Below are 12,455 nucleotides of genomic sequence, written 5' to 3'. Positions count from 1 at the left end.
TTTTATACCAACCCATCCTGGAGGAACTCAAATTTCACAATTAAATAACTTCTGTTCCCTGCAAAACCTGCAAGAAGGCTGTTTTGGTCATGTTGTTAATGAGAGAAAACTTGAAGAAGCATTTTGTAATACAAACCAGAAGACAGGAGAATGCTTTAGTAGGTAACTTCCCATCATGGCAGGAATATTTTGTGTTGGAAAGCTGTTGCTGAATAATTCAGGACAAAACCAAGAAATAGTAGTTTGTCTCAAATTCTGCAGGGTGAAATGTGAAAGAAAGATAATATTCTAACTGTAATACTTTATCCTAGCTAGAATACCTTAAAGTAAGAAATTTCCAGTTGCGAATGCCGCAGTTATCTCCACAGTGCCATAACTTTATCATTATATGGCAAGATAAAAGTTAAGTCTTTGCCTCTGCAAGGACATTAAATAACATCTTTCTCTCCATTAGCTTTTGCTGTAGTAGCAGTATTTATTCTCTGGGCAATGAATGAGAACCACACTGCTTACAGAATAACTCCGGGTTCTTAATGCACTAACAGTTTTGGAAAGGTTCCTCTGTTCAACCTTTTTTAAACTTATTATTATTAATTGATAGCTCTTGTGCCACACAGTTACAAAGGAAATGTTTAACACTGAGAAGATACTTTTAGCAGTGCACTATAGTCACAAGGCTAGTATAACTGTCATTAGGGATGGAAAATCAAGTTTAAAAAAAAAAGGGGGGACCCCATTCAACTTTTCTTCTTTAACAGTGCAGAGAACGAACATCAGTGACCCTTTAGGGAAGAAAGAAGAGATAAACATTTCTAGTGCAAACGTTTTCCTGTTTGACACAAGCCTTCAGGAGGTTTGCCCATAATGTATTTATTCACACAGTGAGCATCAAGATACTTACAGTAAGAAGTAAAGACTACAGTTGCTACAGTCGCTACAGTCATGATCTGAGAAAGCACTAGAAAAAAAGAACTCTTGAATTCACACCCTGATTGATTGTATGACCTTGAGCAAGTCACCCTACACTGATGCACAGGGAAGTAACAGTACATACCTGGCTTACTAGGAACAGCAGAATTATTTAATTGTCATCAAGTCTACAGTTGTGAATAATCTTTAAAAAGAGTAAGTGCCATAGCTGTTAGGCCTACAGAAGACTTACTGCATCACCTAATCCTTCTCTAATACAGTTTTAAGTACACAAAGTAAATAATTAAATACACCTTTCACAGGAGACAGTGAACCTAACTCCCAGACTTTATTTATAAAGTCTTCCCACCTTTTCCAAGAGAGTCACTTGTAGAATTTTGCTCTCTTATTTAAGGGCCTCTTAAACATCAGTGAAAGTCCTACATATAGATAATCCATTTATTAAAAAATTCTTCGTGCCAATCTTTAGCTGAAATAATCTCAAAACAAGCAGCAGTTCAAAGAAAGGTGTTTAAGATCAACGGTTGCAAGGTACCTGACAGGATTTCACGTTAGTCATCTCAGAAACCTTACACATCTATAGTCATATTTGTCATCCCACACTACCGGTAATATGGCACAAAGAAGGTTTAGACAGCAAATGAGATAGTATTGTGCCAAGCATTAAAAAAATACTACCCAGACAGCTACCTAATATGGTTTATAAATTCCAGTTTCAAATGCTTTCAAAGTGAAGTTAAGGCATCCAAATCAGAGAATCACTCCTTAAATACCCCCTTCATGTTAATTTTAATTACAACAATTATTACTATCAGCAAGAGAAAGATCGTGTGCCACCTTCCAGGGATAAGCGCCAGCAGGATGACTACTTTCATAACAACCATTCAAGATAGGGCAGCTTGACCTCTCTGGGAGTGAAATATCAATTAATTATCTTTTTACAGCCAATTCAATTACAGCACACTAATCACTTGTGTAGGACATCAAGCCAGAAGTTGGGGGCGGGGGGCAGTTGGGGAAAGGAAGGAAAAAATATTGGCACGGAACAACCCTCTGTAAGGAAGATGACAAGGCAGTAACCCTACAGGTGCAGACGTAACATTTGTTAACACCATGCAAATAGTTATTATCTGTTTGTAGCAGACTAAATGCTCTAATATCATCCTCATTTAACTGAACTTTTTTAAAAATAAAGAGTTACTGGTCCTAGGGGTAATAGACATTTCATTTAAAGGTGACCAGACACACTGCATTAGTCTTTAATGTTAGAGTCAATTCACCAAAGAGCTTTGTTCATTAAGGGAAAAAAAAAAAAAAAAAAAAAAAAAAAGATGATCTACTCAGCAGAAAGCAAAATATATTTAACTTTTGTTAAATAAACTAATATTAACTCAAGTTACTGAGGTCTATTTCACTACTATACTGATCCCAAAGAAAATTATCAAGTGCGATATATCAACAATAATGCACTCAGCAGAATATTAGTATATAAGCAAATATGTATTAACTTATGTTCACATTAGTATTGCTAGAGGCCAAACCTCAAAAAAGTATGAGTGCATGTATAAACACATTAGTATATGCAAAACATGTATGCAAACAAAACCAAAATTTGAATCTATTTATAGCATTCATGAATTAAAATGGCAGAAAGGAGTACATTAAAGGATCTCTTCTCACATGAATTGCTGTTAAATGAGTCTCGCACCGTTTAGTTCAGCATAGCTAACAGAACCTGAAAGAAAAAGTTATCTAGTCCGTATCTGAAACAGCAAGGCAAGACTGCTCCTTTCAGCAGTCTTGATGGACAGAATTTAAAGTATAAAAAAAATATTTTGACAACACAGCTGCAGAAGTTAAGCACTTGACAGCAGTTGTGATGCTAAAACTCTCACAGTATGGCCATAGTATAATTGACAATTTGTAGCTTTGTAGCAAAAAATTTTGGTCGCCCTTGTCAGTATGGTAACTATAGCAGTGAAAGACTTGTGTGTAAATTGAAAGAATTTACAAGGAACACTGCCAGTTTATTAGCGTACTCTGATTCATCTTCATTACTATAATTTTTAATACAGCCTGATTAAGGCTAGAACACATACCTATGCTACGGTGCCACCTTCAATTTCTTTGTAGATAGCATACTGAAAGTCATTAGCACTTACATTCCTAAAAAAGAAAGCTCTGAAAATTCCATTACAGACTGCAGATTTAACTGCTGTAACCGAAAAATACGATATACCATGCATCCAAGGAACAGAACACAGAGTCTAATCTTTTAGGGGGTTAGGATCTCTTACGATTTTAGGGTGTTCATAGTCAGGGCGTTCCATACCACTCAAGAGCACAAAGAAAGTTTCAAAGAGGCTAGGTACGTAACTCTTCTGAATCTTCCCAAGTACTTTGCAAAGAGGAGGCTCGTACAAAATAGATGTTAACTCTGCAAATTCAAATAAAAAAATTATACTACAGCAAAAGAGAGGAGCCAATGGGGATTTTTTTTTCCCCCTCCCTATTCTGTAACACTAACAGTGCGCTGTTTCTAAAGGGCAGGTTTGTCTTTGCTCAGTGCTCTTTAAAAAGTATTCTGAAAGAAAAGCACTGTTTGTTCCACCTGCAGACTCATGAAAAAGAGACAGCATGAAAGAAGATCCTGCTGGAACGTCTCTTCTAGTTTTGCCTATTCTATGTACATTCTTACACCACAATCACTGCTGCAGTACCTAAAAATTCTTCCCTAGTATTCTAAGCAATGTAAAAAAAATTGGTCAGGCGTCTGTTCTGTGTGTGTCCCTTTTAAAAGGCATTCTCCTATTTAAGACTTGTTTTGAGACAGCTTTGTACATTATGTACTGCACCTCAGCCAGTTACCAGTACTTTCTATTCCAAAAGACTATTCTACACTTAATGTTTTTTTCCGCTGCCTTAATAGACTACTGATGTTTGTGTCCATTTCCCATAGAGAGTTCTGGTATCAACTGAATTTCCTTGAGAAATGGGTTTTGCTGGCAAACCTCTTTAAACTGGTACACAGTAGGAATCAACATAAGAATAATACAAGTAGTAGTATTTTTGGAATGTAGTCAAAAGGAATGTCTCCATGAACAAATATTGGTGTCTTAAGCCACCCAACAATACAAATCCAGGGTGAATTTTATGAAGCTTTAGTACTCTAAGTACTATGATTGCAAATAGAACCAACAGTTGCTATGGAACTGTTGCTATAAAATAAAAAGGTTAAAACCAAGAAAGATTATCAAGTCGCATTACAGGATTATCAACACCTAAGGAGAACAATCGATTAACATAGTCGTCTCCATGTGATATGACAGGAAAAGTTGACAGCCACCCTCATTTTCTGTTACAGCTAAGGACAACTGAGTTCTCAGCACCTCATATGATCTACTTTGGACCTTTCAAGGTGAGGCAGGGTACAACACAGAAACTTCAGTTTAGATTGTCACACGCCATATGAGCACTACACAAAAGCATGTATACTCACATCTCTTTCACATGTATACTTTTCCCTATGATATGCCCTCTTTGGTCGTTGGAAATACATGTATTGCCAGACATTTTCAAAGAGGTAATTTAGTTGTTCTGCCAAATTCCATTAATCACTGCTCAGCAAATGGGTAAAACACAGTAAAACTGAGAAACTATAAAACTGTATTTCCATAGTGAACATCATGACTGTTAGTATTAAGCAAATAATTTATTTTTTTCTCCTTCCAAAGAAGTAAGCATCAACTTATGATAATATTGGCTTTAGGTCTTCTAATTCAGTTCCAAAACTTCTCTTTCCTTAGGACTACATTTCAATAGGTCTTATGTTAAAAGCTATATTACAACATAATATAATTATGTCATTACTGTTAATTACCTAAATATATGTTCATATTCATATTTTATATAAATATTCCTTCTTAAACTAATGTTAAACAATATCTGTGGCTACAGCTGGCTGCTAACACACCAGAGGCTGTTGTCAGTTGGGTTCAAATTTTTTTTTAAAAGAACACTACATTTTGCAAATATTTTGAAATGACAAAATCCCAGTCACAGTTCAGCTGTAGATTACCTTTGGGACTGGTAACTGATACTTGGTGACCAAGTTAGTTAACATAACCTTTCAGAATGACAAGCCTAGTTCTAGACAGCACTTTATACCAATCTAATATGATGCCACCAGAATAAAATTTACACCTGGCACACCTAGTAGATAAATCAGTGTCCAGAATAAAATTTACACCCGGCACACCTAGTAGATAAATCAGTGTCCAGAATAAAATTTACACCCGGCACACCTAGTAGATAAATCAGTGTCCTTTTCTGTTATTTGAAAGGGCTCCATCAGGCATAAATTACACGGGTAGTATTATAACACAGTATAGTTGGTGGGAATCTGTGCCTTGTCTGTTGATACTGCTTAGTTTTGATCTTTCATAAATCCTGTCTGGGAAGCTACTAACATACCAAAACAGGTATTCTACTATATCAAACCCCCATTTTTTTAAACACACACACACACAGAGTCAAACAATTACTAGGTGAATTTATCTCTCAGTGCTGCTTTAAAATACAGCCAGTGTTAGAAAATGGTGTTCAAATTACCTATAATAAAAATAAACCACACACAGCTAGACTGCCAGTTTCCATAAGGAAAACACATTGCGTGTTTCCAATAGCGAAACCCAAGCTTCCCTAATGTAAAACACAGGCAACATATTTAACAAATAGTTTGCTTTCACTGCTGGTTGAAAAACACGCAACCATGAAGGCACCGAGACTGAAATAAACTGTTAACTGAGAAAATTCTGTTCCATTAGTATCTTGCAAAGCTAACTTCAGTTAACAAAAAACCCCAATAGTTTGTCAGAGCAAGGTTTTAGGTTAATTTGACAAAACCCAAAGCATTTAAGAGCTAAGGGTTCTACATTATCCTTAGTTTATGCTTTGAGCCTGAGTTGTCTTGCCACAGGGTAAAGACCTTATTCAGCATCCTCATGCACTGTAACACTTCGAGAAGTAAGAATAAAGAACTGTTACTAGCACCAGTATAACTGTAGTACAGGTAAACAGAATCCCCAAAATCCTGAACCGTGGAGGCTGAGTCAGCAAGAATTCCAAGTAGGTAGCTCCAGTCAGGGTTTACTCCCCAAAATTGTCATCTTAATGGCTGCATTTAGGTTTTCATATACAAACATGTATTAGAAGGGATTTAAAGTACCATACGAGTTAGAATGTATGTTTTTATGAGTAAAAGCTGCACCCGTTTATCTCGAGAGGCTCAGAGTATCTTAGTTACATGAATAAGATAGTAAAAATAATAAACCTATTCACCAGAAGTACAAAAACATCTCTGGTTCAAAAGACCCTCGGACAAGTGTAGTTTAATCATTTAAGAACAGATTTATTATATAAATGTTCAACAGGACCTGAAAAGAATTAAATGGACAGTCTTCCAGTAGGAACAGTAACTCCTAGGCAGAGCAGGAGCTCTACTCCAATCAGCTATTCACCACTGAAGCTTTTAGCCAATTAAATCTGAATATTCACTAAGAGATGTGAAATACTACTCTTTAGGTAATTTAACCGCCACAGAATTTTTTCTTGTATTAGCAACATTAATTCATTTTGCTTCAAAATAAGCCAGGTTAACTATTTCAGGGTGAAGCTAAAAGAAAAAAGTGTCCAGATCCCTAGAACTTCAGTAACTAGGTCCAGACAAATAGTTATAAAGGGGCATGAGGAAACAGCAGTGAATCTTGCATTCTGCATCTTAATGCAAACCCACTGGAGTTAATCACTCTATTACCACAACTAGATACTGCAACAGTTACATAACTACATCTCCACAACAGAACTTCTACAGCAAGCGACAACAGAGCCAAAACCAGCCAGCCCATCCTGAATCCTAAAACCTGTTCTGCTCAGAAAGCCATGCTCCCAGTCAGGAACCCGGAACTCCAGCTTCCAGCAATGATTTTTCACTACTATTGGTCACTGCCTTTAAACTGTTAGAACACCTTTTTAATTCCATCTTTGGAAATTAACATTGAATTCAAGTGTTTTTAATTGAAAAAAAACAAAAACAAAAAAACATTTTACAGTGAAGACTACAAAAAGCTTCTATTTTTGACCCTAAATTTACCTTCTTTCTCCGCATAGTAACTTCAGTTAACCAAAGATTTTTCTCGTGAGAATGACTCTCATCCATATTAAAGCATTCTGTGGAAACAAAGATTTCACTCAGAGGGAGGGTTCATCAAAGCCACTAAAATTATAATCATTTAATAAAAGTAATGACTACTCTGTATTTAAAATATTTTCCCAGGCAGCACTTTAGCATATTGTGTATTCCAAACAAAGTACTATTGCATAATCATTAACTCTGCATTACGTAGATCTTATGAAGGATATAATGAAGATCCTAGTAAAATAAAGAATACTAAGTTTTCTTATGGAGAGAAAACACATACGCATATGCCCATGAAGATTATAGGACAGATTTTTGTTGGCTGTAACATAGTTCAGATTAGACTCAATGTTTTGATATGTTTAAAGGAAAAGCAATGTCATTATTCTATACTGAGAAAAGCAAGTCTAGAAGTAATCTGTCCAATATCACTCAGATGATCTGAGCTCAGAACACAAACCCTCTTTTTTCCTCCCACTCCCATGTCATATTCACTGGATTATGATGTTACATCAAACAACTATATTTTCAGAAACTACTAGACAAGAATTCCTACAAACATCCAAAACCAAAGAGACTAACAGACATTTAAAAAACTACACAATAGCTGTTGAACCTTAGAATCTGCCACAGTGAATACGGTTTGAAAACTGCAAGTATGTAAAACTGTCTTAGAAATAAGAGGAAAAATTCTTCCAAATTTTTCTTTGTTGTAAATATGATGCAAGGTTATCTTCAAATACGGGATGTTTTTTTAAAGTGTTCTCAAATCCAGTTTGAAAAGAATTGTTTGAGACATATATGCTGCAGCCAGTCAGACAATAACAGTTCTGCAATTATCGGCACCTGCATTACAATTCAATGGCTTTAAATTACCAAGGGGCCATGGCAGATACCCTACTGACAACAATTAGCATAAAAATGTTCTACAGTTTAAAGCTGTGGGTGGGAATTACAAAAGGTTAACAGACTAAATATAAAAATCTTTTTGAATATAAAATCAATGCGCTTTGTTACCGAAATCTGGGTACTGTAATTTAACCAAAATAGGGTTTAGAGTATCTGGCAATCTTCCATATGTGTGAGCTTGGCTTCTCTTTTAAGCAAAATGCCCAGCAGTCAATCTGAAAGTTTAAAACAAAACAAACCAAAAACCCAAAGGAAAGCGTTTTATATTAATTGTTCTTTTATTTTAGTTTCTTAAGCTTAGCACCAAAATGAACACCACCCTTATTCAGGGCTCAGAATGATCCTTTTATATGGTCAGATTAAAAATCCCTAATTATTTTATTGCATGATTTAGAGAAGGAAATATTTTAGTCGTCAAAATAAAGTATGCTAGAAGTTTCTGGACTAGACTGAACTCTAGTAACAAACAGTTTTCTCAAAAGGTCATCACTACATCGCAGCATCTATATTTTCAGAGCGGCTTCTACTTCTGTGTAGCTACCAGGGGAAATAAAAAAAAAAAATACACCACTCCCCCCCCCATTTTTCACGATGCTTGGGGACCACAGCTTTGTTTAATTTAGATTGAAGATACAAGTAGAACATATGAAAACAAATAAATTCTGCTCATTAAAAGTACTAAATCAGAACGCTGAATTTGATGAGAACACAGAAGTATAACAGACATCAGCAAGAAGCATCTTCAGTAAAAATATAAAATTGATAAGCCTAAAATTTTATCTAGGTTGTCCTTTGTGTTTTTTGTTGACAAGATAAATGGTCATACAGGAACTTTGAATCTAGATAAATTCAAAGTAAGAACTTTGACATGAAAGCTTAATTCCTTTTACCACCCAATAATTTATCTTTTTAAAAAAATAATTAACAAGTCTCAGAATAACATAATTACCTGGGAGACATATCATAGGCTATAGAAGTTGCAATAAAGCAAAGCAGATGAGAGTACAGTTAGATTCTAACTCCAAACTGATGCCTCATTAAATTGAGTTAACGCGGATGTGCTTGACACATGCTGGGACCCCTTTTATCACAATTAGTGCAACATCTCCAGCACTCCTTGCAAGTCTAATAGAATCAGCATGTTTAGGACTAGCCCAAGGTTTCTAATTGCAAAATCAGCAAACATGTTAATCATCACTTTGTTGCCCTGTTGTTGTGAAATGAGATTAGGGATGTGTATTGGAGATTATAGAGAGGAATCTAACAAAATGATTTAGCTACTATTTCAACACAGTACTGTAAGATCCTTTTCATAATTATTTCTTTTTAGATATATTTCTGTAAGGCTACCAGTGTACTAATATTTGTCTAAAAGGTGAGCCATTTTACCAACTTTTATACACATTCTAGTACAAACGTGTACAAAAAGGACTTCTCTTCCTTTTTTTTTCCCCCACAAAGATTTCCTAATATTATAGCATACTTGTTTTAATGAATATTTTAATTAATATTAAGATTGCAAAAACCCGTAAGTAAAAAAGGGGGTTATGGGGGAGAAGGTATGAGGGTAGGGGTGAACACTGCAATGGAAAGTAGTGCTAAATCTGTCAGCTCCAGAGCTGTCATTATCCAGACATTACCACCAATGGAAAAATGGGTACAGATAAAAAGTCAGAACTACTCCATAGTGATCGCCGAGTAGTTTCAGGGATTACAGGGAAGGTTAACATACACTGAACCTTGAGCTTCCTTGTGTTCATGCAGAACGCCTCCATTCAACTACTGCATGCACTGTTCTTCAGTGCTGAAAAACAAAAGGCTATTAGGCAGGTATGTTTTACATGAGAGAGATTTAAATCCTACTTTCCTGCACAAGAGAAGGGGGATTCCTCCTGAATGAGGATCAATTGCATTTCTGGTTCTTTTTCAATTTATAAACTGTAACTCTGCACAATGCAAGATGTTAGTCTTGCATTTTTCTTCAGTCAGCACTAACTGTAAAATCCCATCTGAAGTAACTCTGATAGTTTAGAAGAAACAAAACAAGCACTGCATATATATACACACATATGTATGTATATATATGTTCATGCATATGTACAGTGCATTGATTGGTCAATTACAGTAGTAGACAAAAGGCAGACTCTCTCTGGGTACGGATGCACATATCTAGTTAGTCTCATTTGCCAAAAAAAAAAAAAAAAAAAAAAAAAATGGGGTGGGGAAGAGAGATCATCATTGTTAATTATTTCAGAAGTTCAAATAAAAGAAAAGAATAAATCTGCACAGACTGATGTTTACCAAACATGTTATTCACTCCACATACAAGCTTAAGTACTACATTGCAAAGTCTCAAAATATTTGGAATGAAGTAAAGGAAGATGCAAGATGGGAGTGATTGGAAGGAATGCTTTTAATCCAATCAGTTAAAACACAATAATGGTTCCTATTTTGTTTTAGATTCTCTGTATATGAAAGGCCTGAAACAATTCACAATGATTTCCACCAATAAAGTATGAAGAAATATGCCAGTCCTACCCAAAGTCTGCATCACTTTTAGAGGAAGAAGAATCCAAAAACCTCAATACAAAAACCCTCAAAGGTATAATCTGCAAAATAACCATTTAACAACAGTCTTCCTTACTATTTTATGTCCAGCTAGGCTGCACCCTCCTCTATAAATGCCTTATACTCTTCTTCAACATTCTCCCTATAGCAATACAAGAAAGTGTACTTCAGCTTAGCATTTTTTTTTTCAAAAACATTCACTGCAATATAAACCTTGAGTAAAATACGGACTTGAGACTATTCATCCACACAAGCTACCACATGCAGAATGTGTAAAAAAATATACTTAAATCGCATTGTCTTTAAAACATCTTAGATCGTTTATGGAAGACTTTGCTGAACTGAGATCAAGGAGTCAATACATCTGGGTTTGACTGCAATGTAACTCATTCCTCAAAAAGTAAAATCCTTGCATAGAGAACTCTGTTTAATACCAGGAAATGCTGCAGGACACAGTCTAGCAAAAAAATCAAAAAGATGGTCCAGCAAGAAGAAATGAAAATCTACAACAACATAAACTTATCTTATTATACAATTTTGTGACTATTGTATCTAACTTTCAGTGAAAAAGCTCACCCTGTTGCACTGAAATAGCAACAGAAATGTACCTATCTGCCAGAGGACAATCCTTGAGATCAGATTTTATAAACCCACAATCACATGAATGATTGAAATCTTGAAATTATTGAACTCTGACAAAATTATTATTCTAAAATTTCACATGGGTTTAAAAAATGCGAATGTAGATGACCATGGCTTTGCTTTTTTGAACTGAATTTTTTTCCCAAGGTATCCGTCAACTGAAGTTCCCACCTTTGGTATTCTTTTTCCCCTGTCATCATCTGTTAGGTCGTTTGTCAACAAAGCAGGTTCACTCATTGGTCTTTTTCCTCCGCCAAGCCAAAAAATAATTATGGATAGTGGTAGAAGTTTTTATTTTATATCTATTCCTACTTTTAGGGACATACACAATAGTTGTTTTACCATCTGGCAATGACACGTTCTTCCAGCAGAGGGAGAGGTACACGAGAAGAGAGAGCAAATAAAAGCTACAAAACATTCTCAATATATAAAAGAAAAAGATGATATCAGAGACACCTGTATGGGGCTCACAAAACTTAATTCTGGTCTCTGACTATGTACAGTTGTGCACAGCAAAGTCAGTGTACCCCTATACCTGTTCTTGTCAAACAAGCAGGGTACTGCTCTAACTTTTCCCTTCTAATATTTTTTTTTTTTAAATTATGCACACTTTTATGTAAAATATCCCTTGAATTTGTAAAGATTACCGTGCACATACAGCAAATAGACTCAAAATAAACATGGTAATTTCTGTAGGTACCTATAACAGTGCTTCTGATGCCATTTTTTAAAAAAAATGTTCACATAAAACCATGGCAATACAACAAAGATCTGGGATCAGCATTAGTAATATTTTATTCCAGCTGCTACAGAGGCAGCTGAAGAAACATTCAACATCTTTCTTTTAGGTCCATTAAAATAATCTTTTCATTATTATTTGAGTAGTAGATTTAAAAAGCATGTAGATATTTAGAATGCAGAGTTCCCCTATTACTTTTAAAATAATAAGATTGGTCAATCTGTGGATTTATAAACCTAAATAGTGTCATTTTAAGCAACATTAAAAGGAACTGCAGTGGAAGAGGCAGATGCTGCAATTCTGTTACTAGCATTACTTCAAAATCTCATGAGACGAACAGAGAAATACTATATAACCACACTTTGTTCCAGTGAGTACAACAGAGATCTCTTGACGTACTACAGACAACCGTGAGATAGTGCGCTCTGGCCACGTAATTATATTATATGTCTTGTCCTGATGCTTGTCTCA

General features: G+C 35.4%; 1 protein-coding gene across 13 annotated transcripts in view; it reads right to left on the bottom strand.

Moving 5' to 3' along the window:
• LOC128143959 (uncharacterized) overlaps positions 1–12,455 on the bottom strand; it is a 184,971-nt gene that overhangs the window by 144,995 nt on the left and 27,521 nt on the right. For 7 of the 13 annotated variants that reach the window (XM_052792092.1, XM_052792097.1, XM_052792091.1 and 4 more), the window contains one exon: positions 7,082–7,158. The exons of the other annotated variants lie outside the window; for them this stretch is intronic. In XM_052792092.1, the coding sequence (XP_052648052.1) occupies positions 7,082–7,158 (77 nt within the window). Of the gene's footprint in view, positions 1–7,081; positions 7,159–12,455 lie in introns of those variants that run through there. 13 annotated transcript variants of the gene reach the window in all.

The sequence above is a fragment of the Harpia harpyja genome, chromosome 7 (genome assembly GCF_026419915.1).
Source record: "Harpia harpyja isolate bHarHar1 chromosome 7, bHarHar1 primary haplotype, whole genome shotgun sequence".
Taxonomy (NCBI): domain Eukaryota; kingdom Metazoa; phylum Chordata; class Aves; order Accipitriformes; family Accipitridae; genus Harpia; species Harpia harpyja.
Note: the sequence above shows the minus strand (reverse complement) of the source record. Positions and strands in the feature narration are given on the sequence as shown.